This window comes from Thamnophis sirtalis, unplaced genomic scaffold (assembly GCF_051295495.1).
Source record: "Thamnophis sirtalis isolate CommonGarterSnake01/CBP01778 unplaced genomic scaffold, rThaSir2_p1.2 scaffold_13, whole genome shotgun sequence".
Taxonomy (NCBI): domain Eukaryota; kingdom Metazoa; phylum Chordata; class Lepidosauria; order Squamata; family Natricidae; genus Thamnophis; species Thamnophis sirtalis.
This window is the reverse complement of record NW_028261393.1, coordinates 4,235,689-4,255,919: the sequence shown is the minus strand read 5'-3', so window position 1 is coordinate 4,255,919 and position 20,231 is coordinate 4,235,689. Positions and strand designations below refer to the sequence as shown.

Genomic DNA, 20,231 nt, shown 5'->3' with positions numbered 1-20,231 from the left:
GGAGTTTCAAACGGGGAAGCAGAAGAAAACTTTGAAGCGAATGGAAGATAAATGTTTTCCCTGTGACATGGTTCTTGACCGCGTTGCGTTATTTTCCAACATCTGTTTGAGATGCTTCCTTCATTGAGGACACGAGGACAATCATGCCCTGGTTTTTCACCACCACCCACGCCAAACCTCTTAGGTCTGACCACCAACAGAACCACCATTTAAAGTGGCCGACACCAGCAAGGAAGAGAGTTACGTCTTGTTCTTCTTAAGTTCCTCTCTCAGCAACAAAGTTCTCCTTTGGAGTGGCCCTCAGCCTTTCTCCCCTCCAGCTCTGGGGAAACTCCAACCAAAGGCCACTCTGCTCCTGGCTAGAGATTCAGAGAAGGAGGTGGCCGGATGGGGGGTCATCGAAGCAGTCGGCGTGAGCTTAAGTGGACTCCAGAGGAGGGTCGAGGACAGGAAGATCTGGAGGAACGTGATCCGTGGAGTCGCAACGGGCCGGACGCAACTTTGCAACCAACAACGAGAGAGATCCACGCGAGTCACCCTTGCGTCAAATAGTCAAAAAACTCACCAGCTTTGGACTGTCCAGCTCCCCAAGAAGACCAAGAATGAGATGGGAAGAAACATTCACCCACACGTCCTGTCCTTCAGCAGCTGTGAGAACCTAACAGTTTTTCTTTCAAGAAATCCCACCATTTACCATCAACACGCCTCAGACAAGAATCCATGGTGTAAAAACAAGAGAGAAACTCAAAATTCTCACTTTGCATAGTTGGTTCATTGGATGTCATAATGGAACTGCTCCTCTTCTTCAAGGCCAGGGTGTGTGTGTGTGTGTGTGTGTGTGTGCAGCCATGACAGCTTTCTGGCTTATGGCTTCCAATTCAGCTATGCTGGCTCAGGAAATCTGGGAGCTGAAGGACCCCGGTTGTCAGGTTGCCACATTGCACACCCCTGCCTTAAGGCGAACTTCATACAACATGGGGGTGTTTTGAGCATTTCAGAAACCATCGGTGTATGTCAGATACCACATACACACAGCCACAACCACAAGAGCAGAGCAGAGTAATTTATAGGGGTCTGCCTTTAAAGACCAATAAGAGACTAGCGTGAGTCCAAAGTGCAGAAAAGGACTTTGGGGGGGTCTTCTCTGCTTGGAGATGCTCAAGCAGGAGACCCCATAACATTTCAGAGAAATGGCTGTCCAGTTTCTCCTTGAAAGTACCCCAGCGTTGGAGAACCCACAACATCCGAAGGCAACTTCTGTTCCATGGGTTGATTGTTATCACTATCAGAAAGTTCCTCCTTATTTCCAGGTTGAATCTCTCTCCTTGGTCAGTTTCCATCCATTATTCCTTGTCTGGTCTTCGGGTGCTTTGGAGAATAGCTTGACTCCCTTCCTCTCTGTGACAATCTTCAAATATTGGAACTCTGCTATCCTGTCTCCCCTGGTCCTTCTTTTCACTAGACTAGCCAGGCCCGGTTCCTGCAACCGTTCTTCATATGTTTTAGCAATAGCAATAGCAGTTAGACTTATATATCGCTTCATAGGGCTTTCAGCCCCCTCTAAGCGGTTTACAGAGTCAGCATATCGCCCCCAACAATCTGGGTCCTCATTTCACCCACCTCGGAAGGATGGAAGGCTGAGTCAACCTTGAGCCGGTGAGATTTGAACCGCTGAACTGCAGATAGCAGTCAGCTGAAGTGGCCTGCAGTACTGCACCCTAACCACTGCGCCACCTCAGCTCTATATTTTAGCCTCAGGTCCCCTCATCATCCTGGTTGCTCTTCTCTGCACCTCTTTTTCTAGAATCTCAACATCTTTATTATACTGTGGCGGCCAATTGGATGCAATATTCCAACTTAACAAGGCATTATAAAATGACCCACATGTTGGCTAATGGATGATGCCACAGCAATATGATACCAATACCAGTTTTCTTAGCCCTCCTATTTTGGTTATCAATAGGTCTCTGAGTACATTACCATAATCCATAAACTCTGACAAGGCTTGGTTCAGATTTACTCTCAAAACCATCTTCTCTAACAGTAAATTTGGGAACAGGATAGGAATAGGGATTAGAATAGAAGCGTTGGAAGGGATCTTGGAGGTCTTCTAGTCCAACCCCCTGCTTAGGCAGGAAACTCTACACAACTTCAGACAAATGGTTGACCAATCTCTTCTTCAAAACTTCCAGTGTTGGAGCATTCACAACTCCTTAGTTCTAGGTTGCTTCTCTCCTTGATTAGTTTCCACCCATTGCTTCTTGTTCTGCCCTCCGGTGCCTTGGAGAATAGTTTGACTCCCTCTTCTTTGTGGCAACCCCTGAGATATTGGAAGACTGCTATCATGTCTCCCCTGGTCCTTGTTTTCATTCAACTAGACCTACCCAGTTCCTGCAACCCTTCCTCATACGTTTTAGTCTCCAGTCCCCTAATCATGCAAGATTGGGGAAATAGACCATTATGGCTGCAAATTGAAAATGAACCATGTACCTACGCAGGAAGCACAAAAGCCAGGAATTGCATTAATTTGCAAATTAAGTACTGAAAAAAGGAACTAAGTTGTTGTGTCAAGAAACAGTCATGAGAAATGACATCAGATGACAGGCAGAAGGGGCTGGGTGCCTAAACCCAAATCCGATGTTTCTCAGCCTTGGCAACTTTTAAGGTATGTGGACTTCAACTCCCAAAACTCCCTAGATGGCATTCTTGGACTTCCAACTCCCAGAATTCCCCAGCCAGTGTGTGTGGACTTCAATTCCCAGGATTCCCCAGCCAGCATTCTTGGACTTCCAACTCCCAGAATTCCCCAGCCAGTGTGTGTGGACTTCAATTCCCAGGATTCCCCAGCCAGCATTCTTGGACTTCCAACTCCCAGAACTTCCTAGATGGCATTCTTGGACTTCTAACTCCCAGAATTCCCCAGCCAGTGTGTGTGGACTTCAATTCCCAGGATTCCCCAGCCAGCATTCTTGGACTTCCAACTCCCAGAATTCCCCAGCCAGCGTGTGTGGACTTCAACTGCCTGAATTCCTGAGCCGGCATGCATGGATTTCAATGCCCAAAACTCCCTGTACAACATGTGTGCACTTCAACGCCTGTCTGGCTGGCTGGGGAATTCTGGGAGTTGAAGTCCACCCGTTTTCAAGTCGTTGAGATTGAGAAAGGCAGATACACTGAATGGGCCACCACCGACTGCTTCACTCTCTTTTGGGTTTCTTAGCACCTGCTGACGCCCAGCTAGTGCAGCTCAATTTTCTTCCTGACCACTTCAAAGTGAATGCAGGAAGTAGAGAGTAGCATATGGCGGTTTCGTTTTCGCACCTTTTTTATTTTCCACGCTGCTCAGGATAGCAGTTTTTTTTTTTAATTCTTCCTTCCCGATTCTGCACCGCACTCTTCGCTTGCTGCATAAACAGGGGGGAAGCGGTGTGGTTGAGAGAAGGGCTGGCAGGACGTGGCTTTGTGCGAGAAGTGTTCATCAACAGCCCTTCTTCTCCTTTCTATACGAGCACGAAACATCCGGTCACCGGAGATTCAAGAGGTGTTTTTTTTTGCAATGTCCACCTTCATCCTTAAGCCAGCCTTCCTCGACCTTAAGATGGGTGGACTTCAATAGCAATAGCAGTAGACTTATTTACCGCTTCATAGGCCTTTCAGGTCTCTCTAAGCGGTTTACAGAGAGTCAGCATATTGCCCCCAACAATCTGGGTCCTCATTTTACCCACCTCGGAAGGATGGAAGGCTGAGTCAACCCTGAGCCGGTGAGATTTGAACCGCTGACCTGCTGATCTAGCAGTAGCCTGCAGTGCTGCATTTAACCACTGCGCCACCTTGGAGGAATCTTCAATTCCTTATGAATCTCTGAATGCCACCAGGGGTTGAAATTTTGGGCTTAGAATTGAGAACCTAGAACTACGGCAATTAAGCTAAACCTAGTACACAAAATTCTCTGCCACGATGTCCTGCCTGCCATCAACTTCTTCTGCTTCAACCGCAATAATACGCGGGCAAACAAGAGATGCAAACTCAAGGTAAATTTGCTCCAAACTCGATTGCAGAAAATACGACTTCGGCCACAGAGGGGTCCACGCCTGGAATGCCGAGGTGGCGCAGTGGTTAAATGCAGCACTGCAGGCTACTTCAGCTGACTGCAGTTCTGCAGTTCGGCTGTTCAAATCTCACCGGCTCAAGGTTGACTCAGCCTTCCATCCTTCCGAGGTGGATAAAATGAGGATCCGGATTGTTGGGGGCAATAAGCTAACTCTGCAAACCGCTTAAAGAGGGCTGAAAGCTCTATGAAGCGGTATATAAGTCTAACTGCTATTGCTATTGCTATTGCTATTGCTCTACTTGACTCCGTTGTTACGTCCCCAAACCCCCACAGCTTCAACCTCAAACTGTCTTACTATTGATCTCGCCCCATTCCTAAGAGTTCCGTAAAGGGGGCATACATAAGCACACCAGCGTGCCTACTGCCCCTCTCCTCCTGTCCCCATTTATTTGCACCCATTTCCCGTGTTCGTGTGCGTGTTTATACTTATGCCTGTTATCTCATACACATCTGACAAACTAAATGAATCAAAAGTAAAATAAATGAATTCCCAGAGTTCCCCAGCTGGGCGGACATCAGCTTTTAAGGAGAGGCCTGCCGTGAGTGCCCACCGAGCACTGTTGTGCCAGGCAGTGAAGTGATGCCAAATAATGCCCATTTCCTCCAGATTTTGAGGCTTAAAAAAAAAACTAAAAAAAAAAAACTGAGGTCATTCATCCTCCAAGTGAAGGAAGCTGTTCTGCCAACTGGTACCCATAGCAGGCTACTCTTCAAAAGATCTCAACCCTTGTTTCTCAAGTTCCGCAACTTTTAAGGTGGGTGGACTTCAGATCCCAGGATTCCGGGATTTGAAGTCCACCGATCTTCGGTTGGGAATTCTGGGAGTTGAAGTCCACCCCACACCAACTGGGGAATTCTGGGTCTCCAAGCCCATCCATCTTAAAACGCAGATTAGGGGATTCTGGGAGTTGAAGTCCCCCTGTCTTGAAACACAGACTGGGAATTCTGGGTCTCCAAGCCCACCCATCTTAAAACCCAAACTGTGGAATTCTGGAAATTGAAATCCACCTGTTTTAAAACAGACTGGGGAATTCCGGGAGTTGGCGTTCACCTGTCTTAAAACAGACTGGGGAATTCTGGGAGTTGGAGTCCACCTGTCTTAAAACAGACTGGGGAATTCTGGGAGTTGGAGTCCACCTGTTTTAAAACAGACTGTGGAATTCTGGGAGTTGGTGTTCACCTGTCTTAAAACAGACTGGGGAATTCTGGGAGTTGGAGTCCACCTGTCTTAAAACAGACTGGGGAATTCTGGGAGTTGGAGTCCACCCATTTTAATAGATTGCCAGCTGGGGAATTCTGGGTCATCTATCTTAAAACACAGACTGTGGGATTCTGGGATTTGAAGTCCCCCTGTTTTAAAACAGACAGACCAGGGGATTCTGGGAGCTGAAATCCACCCGCCTTAAAACACCCTAGCTAGGGAATTCTAGGACTGCCCTTCCAGCTTCTTCCTCCCAGCAGACTCTTAGCTATGTCAAGAAAAAATTTTTTTAAAAAAATATTTGGATTTGAAGTTTTGCATTGCAAAGCCTGGAGCGCCTGCGCACTTAGCAGCCACGGGAAAAGAGAGGGAGGGGGTAGGGGATGATGAACAAAGGCGACCCCCCCCGCTCCCACCAGCCTCTTGGCAAGACCCGAGCCTCCATCGTTGCTCTCTCCCCCCCCCGCCCCATGAGATGGTGCGTTCTAGCCCCGCCCACGCATGCGCGCTTCTTTCAATTCCCTCCGCTTTCTCTATGAGCGAAGCCGGGTCCCACTGCAAGCGCATGCGCAGCAGAGATCTCGGGTGGTGGGCGGGCGAGCGAGCGAGCCGTGCTAGGTCATGTGATCGGTCAGGTGACCCTCCAAGAGGAAGTGGCTGCTTCCTGATTGGAAAGGTGAGTATCTGGGGTTGCTCGGCGGGCAAAAGGCAACAGTAGCAATAAGAGCCACAAGTAGCAGCTGGAGGCCTTTGCAGCAATCCCCAGCACGGGGGGGGGGGGGCGTCCAAGTTTTTAAAGACTTGTGGACTTCAACTCTCAGAATCCCCCAGCCAAGCCTTTCCAGCTCCCAGGGAACTCTGGGAGTTGAAGTCCACAAGTCTTAAAAAAATGGCCGCCTTAGGTTTTCCAAACTTCGCCTCTTTAAGACTTGTGGACTTCAACTCCCAGAGTTCCCTGTGAGCTGGAAAGGGTTGGCTGGAGAATTCTGGGAGCTGAAGTCCACAAGTCTTGGAGAACTTCCCCTTAGGCTGTTTTGCACGCAGGCTTTGGGAGTGGGCTTCCTTTTGCACACAGCGTTGCCCCTTTCCACCCCCTGCAGGGGAGGGCATGGAGAGTTGGGGCAGATGTGCAAGTGGGGCAAGCAGCTGGTGGTCCCCAAGGTTTGCAGAGGACAGCAGAACCCAGAATTCCCAGCCGCTGTTATGCAGCTGGTTTCCCCTCCTGTTTGCTGATGAACAATCCAGTGGGGCCCTGAGATTCAGGGTTGAAATGAGGGGCCCTTGGTTGTTTTCTTGTAGACGTCTCGTGACCCAACTAGGGAATATCATCAGTGCTTCAAGGGTGTGGGGTTTGTGGTGGAGGATGCAGAGGCAGAGGACTGTGGGGTCCTTGGTGCTCTTTGAGCTTGGTTGCTTTCTTGCAGACGTCTCATGACCCAAGTAGAGAACATCATCAGTGCTATTAGGGAGTGGGGTTTGCTGAGGGAAGGAGGAGGAAAAGGGGAGGAGGACCGTGGGGTCCCTTGGTGCTCTCTGAGCATGAGTGTATGCAGATTTCATGATCCAAGCAGGTAATGTCATATCAGGCTAAGCCACATCCCAACAAAACTGTCAAGGGGCAGTCCTCGACATATGACCACAATTGAGCCTAAACTTTCTGCTGCTGAGTGAGACATTGGATAAGGGAGCTTTTGCCCCATTTTACAACCTTTCTTAATACAGTTGTTAAGTGGATCGCTGCAATTGATAAGTTAGTGACTTCCCCATTGACATGGCTTGTCGCAAAAAGGGATCACGTGACTCAGGGACCCAGCAATGCTTATAAAATATGAACCAGTTGCCAAGCATCTGAATTTTGATCAGGAGATCATGGGGACGGTTACAAAGGTTGCAACTGTGAAAAACGGCCACAAATAATTTTTGTGTACTTTAATCCACGGCCAGTATGTTCGACCTATGGCTCGTGCTCCATAACAGAAAGAGATTCCTCCTCTCCAATTCTCACGTGTGCCTCCTCTCCTCTTTTTAAGGTGATCCAGAAATGATCTCTCCGAGGTACAAAACCGTCATCCAGGGCGAAGCCTCCGAGACCGACTCGGAGGAAGAAATCAATTGTTCGGCTTCCTCTCGGGCTGCCTTTGGAAACCCTTCTGGAGTTCGAGTCGCTGGGGAAGCCTCCGAAACAGATGAGGAAGACGAAGCCGGAGACTTCCCTGGATCGAAAACCGAGGCGAAATTGATCACGCCAGATTTACCGCCCCTGATCGTCTACAGGGACGAAGATCCGGAGTCTCCCACGGCGGTCGAAGAGAAGCCCGCCCTTCACATCAAACACCGGGGCCGATATAGCTCCCTCTTGCAGCAGAAGCTGGTGGAGAGTAACGCCCGCTTGTACTACGACATCAACAACACCATCCGCCAGGTCTACCAAACCGCCATCAAGGAGATTGGAGCCATTACTGGGCAGCTGAGCAACTCCCAAAACGGCATCATCAACGCTTCGCACAACATACGGCTGGTTCTGGACGACCTCCGGTCCGTGGCGGACCAAATAGACATCATTAACAGCTGCAGTTTGTTACCGGATATCGCAATAGAGGTGCCTTCGGCGCACACCTGAGAGAGACAGGCGGACTGCTTCCTGCACACGGCTGTTCAAGGGAGATTGGATGGGATCCCGCTTGTAGAGCTCAGCCGAAAAAACCTGAAACGGACTGAAATATTTGTCCAGTGTAAAGAAATCTTTGCTGCCTGTTTGACGCTGAAATCACAGTACGTCCTTTTATAATCTGGCTCCAGCCTTTAGATTGAAAACCAAACCGAACCGAGCAAAATAAAACTGCTTTCCCTGTTTTGGAGAGAAAGGGACCGGTGCCATTTCAAGAGAGTACCTCTCCTCCCGGCTCGTATTTTTTTAAATTGTACACTTGGTTGCACGAGGATGGGTGGCACCTCCTGAGCGTGTAAATGCAGCATCCCTTTGGACTCGTGAAAATGTGTCCGAAGAGGCTAAACTGCCTTCATTGATAACACGTCGATTATTCGTTTGGAAGGGAATGTAGGATTTGAGCAGGACTAAGAACAATGAGATAATTATTGATTTCATTCATGGAGGGGCAGGGTGCGAATCAAAGGAGCTATAATCTGTAAATCCATGTAAAACACAGCAATGTTTGCAGAGAGGTGGGGTTACCGCTTTCCCCCAAAATAAGACCTCCCTGGATAATAAACCCAATCGGGCTTTTGAGCGCATGGGCTAAAATAAGCCCTCCCCGAAAATATTGCAACACATTGAGGTGACCACGCTTGCCGCTTCCTGAACCTCAAAAATAATAAGACCTCCCTGAAAATAAGGCCAAGCGCTTATTTCAGGGGTCAAAAGAAAATAAGACCCTGTCTTATTTTCGGGGAAACATGGTAGCTGTCACTCTTTAAATTTGGGGACATCTTCTATAGGGTTATTGCAAAGTGTGCGGTAGAATGAATTCACATGCTCTGTTTGAAGGTTTTGGTTCGCCCTCCTGTTGATGTAGGATGGGTGGCCACTAGAAGCCTTAATTGATTGATTGATTTTGAATACATTGATTTTTTCCCCCCAAGATATGGAATACAAAAAATGAAAATAGTGGGAAATGGGGGAGTGGAAAAGCAAGAGAAAGAAGTGAAGGGGAAAGTGGGTGGGGTGGGGGAGAAAAATATTGACTTACAACTTTTTAGTGCAATAAAATAAGATAATAACATTACAGCCTCGAGTTCTTACTTTTTACATACTAGTATGGACGTTATTTCTATAAGCAAAAAAAATTATCTAACTGGCAAAATCCAAAGTCAATGCCTCATTGTTTTTTTTCATCTCAAGCCCAGAAGAAATTGGACCTGATTGGACCTGATTGATGGATTATATGCCGTTATGTTAATTCCGAACAATTATTAGATGAATAAATATTCTGCAGGAATGGTCTAACTGAATTCTTCAGTTCTTTCAATGGCATTGCCCGACCTTAGCAATGGCACTTAGTACTTATATACCCCTTCACAGGGTTTCACAGCCCCCTCTAAGCGGTTTACAGCAGAGGTGGGTTCCTACCAGTTCACACCTATTCGGTAGAACCGGTTCGTCAAATCTACCGAACCGGTTAGAAGAGGTTCCACCAGTGGACCCGGAAAGCAGGCCACACCAACAGAAGAGGTTCCCAAAAAATTTGAAACCCACCACTGGTCCTTGGATATGATTATTCTAGACTATCATGCTCCTATTTATAAAACTCAGTGCCTCTGTGAAAGGTAAGGATGACTACTGCGTTTGTGGTGCAATCAGAACATTGCGTGTGTTGAAGTTGTTTTAACGCAAACCAAAGATGCCTTTTAAAAAACAAGTTTACATCATATTCTTATGCATGCCAGTGCTGTGTGCGAGGTCATTTAAGGTGGTTCTGACAAGTGTCGTCGGCATCTTCATATCTGGTCACATGGAGGGCAAGCCACTCCCACAAAGGAGGCCACACCCACAGAGTAGGTTCGAACAATTTTTGAAACCCACCACTGGTTTACAGAGTCAGTATATGGCCTCTAACAATCTGGGTCCTCATTTGACCCACCCCGGAAGGATGGAAGGTAGTAGTATCAAGTTCAACTTGGCCAAATTTGGAATGCTAAGTAGGATCAGACTGGGTTAAAAATTAGATCAGGGGTACTCAACCTTTTTATACCTACCGCCCACTTTTGTATCTCTGTTAGTAGTGAAATTTTCTAACCACTCACTGGTTCCACAGTAATGGTGATTTATAAAGTAGGGAAGTAACTTTATAAAATTTATAAAGCAGAGTTACAGCAAGCCCCTAACCGCCCACTAGTGGGCGGTAGGGACCAGGTTGACTACCACTGAATTAGATGGAAGACTACTAGGGTAGGCTAGCAATGTCAAAGCTACCCACAAGAGGGCAGTGTTGACCCACCTCTGCACTCTAGCCAAGAAAAAATAAATGGATATGTCCATTAAGTCAGTGTTTCTCAACCTTGGTGACTTTAAGTCCTATGGACTTCAACTCCCAGAATTCCACAGCCAGCATAGCTGGCTGGGGGATTCTGGGAGTTGAAGTCCACAGGACTTAAAGTCTCCAAGGTTGAGAAACACTGCATTAAGTCAACATCAGCCAGGCTTCACGCTTAGGAGGCTTTGTCTGAAAATGAGACTTCAAGGCCACTTTAGAACGCTAAAACTTTCCCTTTTTGATTTCCAGGTTCTCAGCAAGTCAATGATAAAGGAAACACACACACATACACACACACACACACACACCCCTTGGTGTTGGGAGGTTATCATCCTGACCTCAGTTGAGTTCTGCACTTGATTACCTGTTTTTCCTTTGCTTTCCATCTCCATTAGACTCACCTTGACTTCCACCTGATTTGCCTTTCTACTTTCTACTGCTTAACACTTTTTGTTCTTATCCCCAGGGCCGGATTTTCCTATAGGCTAAAAACCTGAGTCCAAAAACCTGAGCCAAGGAGGCGCAGTGGTTAAATGCAGCACTGCAGGCTACTTCAGCTGACTGCAGTTCTGCAGTTCAGCTGTTCAAATCTCACCGGCTCAGGGTTGACTCAGCCTTCCATCCTTCCGAGGTGGGTGAAATGAGGACCGAGATTGTTGTTGGGGGCAATATGCTGACTCTGTAAACCGCTTAGAGAGGGCTGAAAACCCTATGAAGCGGTATATAAGTCTAACTGCTATTGCTATGGATGGATGGATGGATGGACGGACGGACGGACGGACTGATATCCAGGATAGTATAAGGACTCCTGCTTGGGCAGTAGATTCTAGCTAGCCACTAGAAGACCTCCAAGGTCCCTTCCAGCCCTAGCATTCTACGATACGTCTACAGATATTTATCTAGTTATCAATACCACCCCCCGACGAATGGTTCTTCAGCTTCTGCCTGACCACTTTGGCCAACCCTCTCCCGCCCCCCCCCCAAAAAATATTCCTTTTGTATAATAATTCTGCTCATGGCAAGACCTCTAGATCCCCCCCCCCCCGTCAAATGGCTCTTCCTCTTGTGAGTTTTGCCTTCCTGTAGCAAAACACCAGAAGGAAATTATGACCCACCCAAGAAAATGGCATATGCACGCTTATTAAGTCACCTCAACTGAAGGGAGATTTTAATCTGGATTTTTTTCCTCCTCTTTGCCATCGCTTAATTACCCGAAGGCCTTTTCCCCAGCTTTATTCATCCACTTGATTTATATTTATTGACTCATAGAAGTTCATTGGGGAGAGGACTGCTGAGGCTTTCGGGATTGACTCACGCTGTATATATAATAACGTCTTCCCGAAAGAGATGAATAGCAAGGGCCCAGCTCTTTAGGCTGGTTAGTCCATTAATAACAAGGAAAGGAGGTGGATTTGGGCTGTGACAGCCTGCTTCCTGAAATAAATAAATCAGATTTTCTTTTATTCTGTTCTCAACCAGATCCTTCTATGGCACCCAGGCCACGGGTGGCACGCGGAGCCATTTCTGAGGGCACGTGAGGCATTGCCCGGTCAGCTCCAGCGCAAATGAGCACGCTGGCCAGCTGATTTTCAGCCTTGATTTTTGGCCATTTTTCACCCTCTGGAGCAGTGTTTCTCAACCTTGGCAACTTGAAGATGTCCGGACTTCAACTCCCAGAATTCCCCAGCCAGCATTCGCTGGCTGGGGAATTCTGGGAGTTGAAGTCCGGACATCTTCAAGTTGCCAAGGTTGAGAAACACTGCTCTGGAGGCTTCCGGAGGTAGAAAAATGGCCCAACGTTCATCCCGGAAGCCCGTTCCCGAACTTCCGGTTTGCGTGTTGGGCTGTTTTTCTCCCTTCCCAGGCTCCTAGAAAGCCTCTGGAGCCTGGGGAGAGGGAAAAATGGACCTACCTACCAGGCCCACGGGAAGTCGGAAAACGGGCCGTTTCTAGTCTCCGGAGGTGCGCGCGCGGGGGGGGGCATTAAATATGGGGTGGGCACGCGAGCGGGCACCATAGCACCAGTAGTGGGTTTCAAATTTTTTTAGAACCTCTTCGGTAGGTGTGGCCTGCTTTGTGAGAGTGGCTTGCTGGCCATGTGACCGGATGGGAGCGTCTTGCCGGTCATGTGACCGAGTGGGAGTGGCTTGCCAGCCATGTGACTGGGTGGGCGTGGCCAACTTGTAAAATGTGAAACTCACTTAACAACGCTCTTGCTTAGCAACCAAAATGTTGGCTTAGAAACTCTGGCATTTGAAGCGTGCAAGTCTTAAAGTTGTCAAGTTACAAGATCCTTGCACCCCTAACCCTTTAGAAAAAAAAACCCAGGGGTGTTCAAACTTGACAGCTTTAAGACTTGTGGACTTCAACTCCCAGAATTCCTCCTCCAGTCATGTGGACTCAGGAACTCTGGCATTGAAGTGTGCAAGTCTTAAAGCTGTCAAGTTACAAGACCTTTGCACCTCTAACCCTTTAGGGAAAAAAACCCCAGGGGTGTTCAAAGTTGACAGCTTTAAGACTTGTGGACTTCAACTCCCAGAATTCCTCCTCTTGCTCTTCATCTTGATGATGTCCGGACGGGCGGGGGGGGGGGAGCTGGAACCGGTTCTAAATGGCACCGTAGATTTGTGGAACCTCTTCTGTAGAAAAGGTTAGAACTGGCAGGAACCCACCCCCGGATAGCACGCACATACTTTTCGCACCCAAGGCAACAAATGTTCACCATCACAGCTGCTATATAGCTTAGCTCTTCCACGCCAACTGCATGGAGAGGTCCATGAAATTGTTACAAATATGTTCCCGAAAGGCATGGTTTTTGTTTTGCCTTGAAATGTTTCTTCCTCAATTTTTTTTGGATCACCCAAATTTTGATCACACAACCATGAGGATGCCGGAAGTGTAAGCGTGGAAACAGTCATCATTCACTTTTTCAGTTGCCGTGGTAACTTCGAACCATCACTAAAGAAGTGGTGGTAAGCCAACGGCTACCTATATAACAATATGAATGTATGGACAGAGGGAGAGAATCACGTGAAGATCGCGTGAAGGATTAATACCACTTTATAAGGCCTTGGTAAGGCCACCCTAGGAATACGGCATCCAGTTTTGGTTGCCACAGTGTAAAAAAGATATGGAGACTCTGGAAAGAGTGCAGAGAAGAGCAAGAAAGAGGATTAGGGGGCCAAAACATATGAAGAACGGTTGCAGGAACTGGGTATGTTTCTAGTTTGATGAGAAGAAGGACCAGGGGAGACATGATAACAGCCTTCCAATATCTCAGGGGTTGCCACAAAGAAGAGGGAGTCAAGCTATTCTCCAAGGCACCTGAGGACAGGACAAGAAGCAATGGGTGGAAATTAATCAAGGAGAGAAGCAACCTAGAATTGAGGAGAAATTTCCTGACAGTGAGAACAATGAATCAGTGGAACGGAAGTTGCTTCCAGAAGTTGTGAAGGCCCCAACACTGGAAGTCTTTAAGAAGATGTTGGATAGCCATTGGTCTGAAACGGTATAAGGTTTCCTGCCTAGGCAGGGGGTTGGACTAGAAGACCTCCAAGGTCCCTTCCGACTCTTGTTATTCTGATCACAGCAACTGGGATGTAGAGTCAAACTTAAGTTATTTAAATGCCACCACAGCTGGTCAGCCCAGCAAAAGCTGGCATTTCGTTTGTGTGACATCGTAAAGGATCGCCAAGAAGGATCAAACGGGCGTGTCTGGTTTGTTGACTTGATTTTAGCACCTATCTGATTTAGAAAGGATGAAGTTATGCTAATTGGGCATTGTTGGCAACTTAATGGCCTTAATTATTTCATCTTCGTTAAGACGGAGCCAAAGGAGATGACTATGCATACTTAAAATTTTATAGTTGATTTACTCTTTGTTCTTTTCTTTTAAGTAATTGCTACTAAGGAACAATTAGGTGCAGCGGGCTTAAAACCAAGGAGTTTAATATTGAAACAACATCTTCACTCCATTCTCTTCTATATGTGTTGGGACTACAGAACTCATCCTCCACAGCCAACACAGTTAATGATCGTATGGAGTTCCCAACCTTTGCTTCTCATCCTTCCTTTTGCTTTTCCAATATTTTGTACGTACGCAAAGCCCACTTTGGAAAGAAAAATAGTTCGCAATTTCCGGCACCCAGGACCAATCCCCTTATTTTTCTTAAGAAGAATTTTTTTAAAGCATTTTTATTTATACATTTTTCTTTAACATATGTAGGTGTTCTGACCCGCTCCTCCATCCAGTAACGAATGCCGAGACAAGCTTAACTGGAATGCCACAACTCTTTATTAGCAGGAAACATACATCTCGGTGTCTGAAAGCCCAAACACAATGAACAGATAAGAACCTTGGCAGCAACTCAGACTTCGACAGATACAGATAACAGCTTCTCCAGCGTTAAGAATTAAGTTGAATCCTGCAACCAGACTCCTGACCAAGTCTCTCCTTAAATACTATCTTGAGGGGAGTCTAATTACAACCACCTGGGTCCAATTATCTTTTGTATCTGCGTAGCTGTTATCTACATTGATCTGCCTGGCATTGTCGGGCATCCAGGACCACCTCCCTTGTCTCCTCGTCACTGCTCCAAGGCCTGACGTCAGGAGCACACTCCCTTCGGCTTTCACCGCTGCTCCATGACTCAGGCGCCTCCTGGTGACTAACCAGCCTCTCTGCGCCCTGCTCGGAGTCGGAACCCTGTCCAGGGTCCTCCACCTCTTCCAGAGCCGACTCACAAGGCCCCTCGCTGGCGAAGTCTGTTTGCAGCTCCAACGACTCCTGCTGGGCCACAACATGTAGGTATTTAATAATAGCGATAATAATATTATTTCCTTGTATATAATAGTATTCTTCCTACTTCTAATCTCTACTTTTATTATCTAACCATTGATGAAACAAATCCCAAATTAAAAAAAAAAAATTGATGTCTTCTTTATCCTTTACTTTTAATGTTAACCTATCCATTTCTGGAAAATCTAATATTTTTTGAAATAAATTTTCGTCTCAAGGATCTTCCTCGTTTTTCCAATGTTGTGCAAATGCAAATCTCGCTGCTGTCAGAACATGCAGTATTAAATATATATTCCCTTTATTATATTTTTTTCTGGCAAAATACCTAATAAGAATATTTCTGGCTTTAAATCTAAATAGTATATCGTAAATTCTTGGTTTTCGGTATATCGGTTTTCTCACAGCAATTTCTATAGTTCATTATGTTTGGAATGCTCTTCCGGGACACCTAAGAGATTCATGGACAGATCTTCGCACTCCTGAAATGAATGAATGAATGAATGAATGAATGAATGAATGAATGAATGAACGAACGAATTGTTTCCTGCAAAAGCCCCCTCCCTTTTCTCTCCTCTTTTATGTCCTATGGGAGGGGCCATTCACCTTCCACCTGTGACTTTACTCCCAAGTCGACCCTGATTTCTGAGCTGTTCTTTTCTTCTGGCAGCTCTGCCCATGCGCATACTGGGAACAGGCTCCAGCTGTTCTTCTGCCTCACTGATGTCCGACTCGGAAGGCAGCTGATAACTGGCAGACGGCCCTGGCCCCCTCTCTGCCTCCGACACAGAGCCCTCATCAGAGCCTTCCCCAGACTCCAGGACCGGCCCATCTTCCTCCCCAACCTCCTCGGCAAGAAGTCACAAACAGATCTCCTGCAGACTCCCCTCCCCTTTCGCGCCTCTTTATTCACCGTCCACACCTGTGGCTTTACTCCAATGGTGGGATTCAAATAATTTACCAACCGGTTCTCTGTCCTAATGACCAGGTGGGTAGGCGGGGCTTAGGGGTCATGTGACCATGTGGGCATGGCCAACTCAACATCACTCACGTCGATGGGCGCTTCGTCTTAGCTGTTAGAATGTAATAAGGGTTAACCGGAGAGGCAGTTTCTGTAAGCAGGGTAAAATAAAGATGAGGCTAGAAACAACACCAGGATGTTTCCTTCCTGCCTTCCTTACAGGATTAGCCCTGGAAAGTGGAAGGACACCAAAAAAAGATTTCTTCCAACAATCGGTTCTCTGAAGCTATTAGAAAGTTAAGAACCGGTTCTCCCGAATAAGTGCGAACTGCCTGAATCCCACCACTGCTTTACTCCCAAGTCAACCTCTGTTCTTTAGCTGTTCCCTTCGTCTGGCAACTCTGTGCATGCGCACACTGGGAACAGGCTCCATATATTCATCTGCCTCACTGCTGTCTGACTCTGAAGGCAGCTGATAACTGGCATACGGCCTTGGTCCCCTCTCTGCCTCCGACACAGAGCCCTCATCCGAGCCTTCCCCAGACTCCAGGACTGGCCCAGTTTCCTCCCCAACCTCCTCACTGTCCGAATCTGCTGCCAGCTCTGCTGGCCACTGGCAGGCCACAACATTGAGGTCTCCCTGTCCAAGCACTGCTGATCCTTCACGCCCCATTTTGTAATTGTACAAAATAATTAGCAAACCAATTTTGCCTCCTTCTTGCATCCTCCTGTCACCAAATTGCTGCAAGCAGAGCCAGGATATTAGGCGGTTTGGTCAAAGCATGTTTTAAAGTCGCGTATGATCTTTCTGATCATACGAAGACCTTCGTGCTACTTGGACCGAGGGACTGACTCATTTTTCTGCCTTCCTCCGTGAAGTTGCATGCGCGCCACCCAAACGCAGCACAGGAAACGGCGGTGGTTTTCCAAGAACCCAGCCCGCCCGTGGTTTGAAAAAAAATAAAAAATAAAGAAGCAGAAAGGCTAGAGATTAGAAACACACAGTAATTGTACTTAATAGCGTTCGAAAAATTAAAGCATCCGCAGGACTCATTCCATAATAGCTTCTAAACGTTTCCTCCACTTTCTTCATCTACTTCTGGAGCAATTACGGTTTAAAAAGCCTTAGAAGGCTTTGATGGCACAAGGGAGTTGTGGGGTGTTCAGCATTCTTGGGGTACAAGCCATGAGTTCCTTTGATTTAATCTCCCCCACATAGAGAGGTAACTTTGCTACGTTTCTTTTGGTGCATCCCTAAACCAACGGGCAGCAAACTGCGGCTCTGGAGCCGCATGTGGCTCTTTCTTCCCTCTGCTGCAGCTCCGTCACCGGTTGGCGCCACAATTTTGAGAGGATTTTCCCAGGGGGGAGAGAAGCAGAGTGCGCCAGGAGAAGACTCTATGGCAAGGGGAGGGTTTCCCAGTTGTCTCCACAATTTATAGGGCTTTCGGTTATGACAGGTAGAGGAAAAAGGAAGGAGGAAAGGAGAGAAGGAGGGAATGGGAAGGAGGGAAGGAAGGAAGGGGAGTAGGAGAGAAGAAACGAGGGAAGGAAAGAGGGAGGGAGGGAAGAAGAAGTAGGACCGTTGTAAGATAAGATGGATCTATGGGATGTTAAGAAAGCAATCCTCAAGTATATTGTCAACAGTAGGGAAAAATTGTTATAAATACATATTATTAATAACAGTTATGAGATCATATAATTGTGAATTGTATATATGAAATTGATAAAATTAAAATAATTTTAAAAAAATAAACAAACGAACCGTTGTAAGTTGAGGGCTGCCGTATAAATATAAACACCGTGGAATGGAATGCCTGTGCCATAACTCACGTGGAGAGGTGTGTTTAATTTCCTTTCTCTTAGATCTGCCGCTGTCCCTTGCCCGGCTTGATTTTCCGCTTCACCACTAATAATTGTTTTGATTGGCGAAGGTCCCGCGTTTTGTGATGCTCCGAAGGCTTAGTCACGGCATTCCTCTGTCATTCAGAAAAAATCAAAAGAAAAGGAAGGGGGGGGGGGTTGCAAGGAAGCCACGGATGGGAGGGATCAAAAGGAAGAGATAATTGAGGGCTTCCACAGGTGCCTTGAAAGTCCACAGCTGAAGAAGACACAAGTTGAGCTTCACTGATGTCCAAGGAGGTTGCACCAGTTAAGCCCACATGTCCACCAAGGAAGACGAGCATGATCCAGTGGAAACCAACAGAAAGGTAGGCACCTTTGCAACATTTGACCCGTGGTGGCCACGCATTGTGCTTCAGCCTTCCTCCCCGAGGAGACCCACGGAGGGCTTGGTGGGAAGAGCCGAGGGTGCCTTTCGCCCGTCTCTTCCCAGCTTTGGTGGTCTTCCACAAGGCAGACCCTTCCCCGGGTCCCCACACGGCCAGCACCTTTCAGGACCTGGAGTGAGATTGAAATAAGGCACTTGGGAAGTTTCTTTGTTTCCAGCTGCAAGTATTTTTGCTCGTCCCCATCGGACAGGTGAATATTTCTGGTTCCACAGGGGAGGATGGGGTTGCTAACTCCGTGGGAAGAAAGAGCCCAAGTTATTCCTGGAATAATTTCTGTGGCCCCAGCAGTATTTTTCCCTGCAAGGAGATCGTCCCTCTCCGTTTTTCTATTTATGGACTAAGCTTGGACAGGTATAGGAATTAGCTTTCCAAAAGGGAATTGGCAAGCCTACAGGTAAAAGGATTTCCCGGCTGGCATGCATATAAGATGGGTGGACTTCAACTCCCAGAATTCCCTAATCAGCAGGCTATGAGCTTTAAGATGGGTGGACTTCAACTCCCAGAATTCCCTAATCAGCAGGCTACGAGCTTTAAGATGGGTGGACTTCAACTCCCAGAATTCCCTAATCAGCAGGCTACAAGCTTTAAGATGGGTGGACTTCAACTCCCAGAATTTCCAGGTCAGAGACTACGAGCTTTAAAATGGGTGGACTTCAACTCCCAGAATTCCCTAATCAGCAGGCTACGAGCTTTAAGATGGGTGGACTTCAACTCCCAGAATTCCCTAATCAGCAGGCTACAAGCTTTAAGATGGGTGGACTTCAACTCCCAGAATTCCCTAATCAGCAGGCTACAAGCTTTAAGATGGGTGGACTTCAACTCCCAGAATTTCCAGGTCAGAGACTACGAGCTTTAAGATGCGTGGACTTCAACTCCCAGAATTCCCTAATCAGCAGGCTACGAGCTTTAAGATGGGTGGACTTCAACTCCCAGAATTCCCTAATCAGCAGGCTACGAGCTTTAAGATTGATGGACTTCAACTCCCAGAATTCCCTAATCAGCAGGCTACGAGCTTTAAGATGGGTGGACTTCAACTCCCAGAATTCCTTAATCAGCAGGCTACGAGCTTTAAGATGGGTGGACTTCGATTCCCAGAATTCCCTAATCAGCAGGCTACGAGCTTTAAGATGGGTGGACTTCAACTCCCAGAATTGCTTAATCAGCAGGATATGAGCTTTAAGATGGATGGACTTCAACTCCCAGAATTCCCTAATCAGCAGGCTACAAGCTTTAAGATGGGTGGACTTCAACTCCCAGAATTCCCTAATCAGCAGGCTACGAGCTTTAAGATAGGTGGACTTCAACTCCCAGAATTCCCTAATCAGCAGGCTACGAGCTTTAAGATGGGTGGACTTCAATTCCCAGAATTCCCTAATCAGCAGGCTACAAGCTTTAAGTTGGGTGGATTTCGATTCCCAGAATTCCCCAGCTACCATGCTTTTCAGCCGTGTTATGCGGGGACACGGAGAAAGCAATTGTGTTGGCAAGAATTAGTGGTAAAAGGACCTCAAAGAACATGTTGGACGGGCACCATCAAAGCTGACCTCAACTAGAGCATAGAAAGACTCAAAGAACTGATAGCAGTCTTCCAATATCTCAGGGGCTGCCACAGAGAAGAGGGAGTCAAGCTGCTCTCCGAAGCACCCGAGGGCAGAACAAGAAGCAATGGGTGGAAACTAATCAGGGAGAGAAGCAACTTGGAATTAAGGAGAAATTTCCCGACAGTGAGGACAATTAATCAGTGGAACAACTTGCCTCCAGAAGTTGTGAATGCCCCAACACTGGAAGTCTTTAAGAAGAGATTGGACAACCCATTTGTCTGAAGTGGTGTAGGGTTTCCTGCCTAAGCAGGGGGTTGGACTAGAAGACCTCCAAGGCCCC

At 47.1% G+C, this 20,231-nt stretch overlaps 1 protein-coding gene across 1 annotated transcript; it reads left to right on the top strand.

Annotated features, from left to right (window-relative positions):
- The first annotated feature begins 5,884 nt into the window (after window positions 1-5,884).
- BLOC1S3 (biogenesis of lysosomal organelles complex 1 subunit 3) lies at window positions 5,885-8,717 on the top strand. The gene is made up of 2 exons (XM_014058517.2): window positions 5,885-5,988; window positions 7,343-8,717. The coding sequence occupies exon 2, from the start codon at window positions 7,354-7,356 to the stop codon at window positions 7,930-7,932; it is 579 nt and encodes a 192-aa protein (XP_013913992.2). The 5' UTR covers window positions 5,885-5,988; window positions 7,343-7,353; the 3' UTR covers window positions 7,933-8,717.
- The last annotated feature ends 11,514 nt before the right edge of the window (window positions 8,718-20,231 follow it).

Bases quoted from the DNA above. Each gene is read 5' to 3' on its own strand.
- BLOC1S3 (XM_014058517.2), top strand. From the start codon at position 7,354: ATGATCTCTCCGAGGTACAAAACCGTCATCCAGGGCGAAGCCTCCGAG.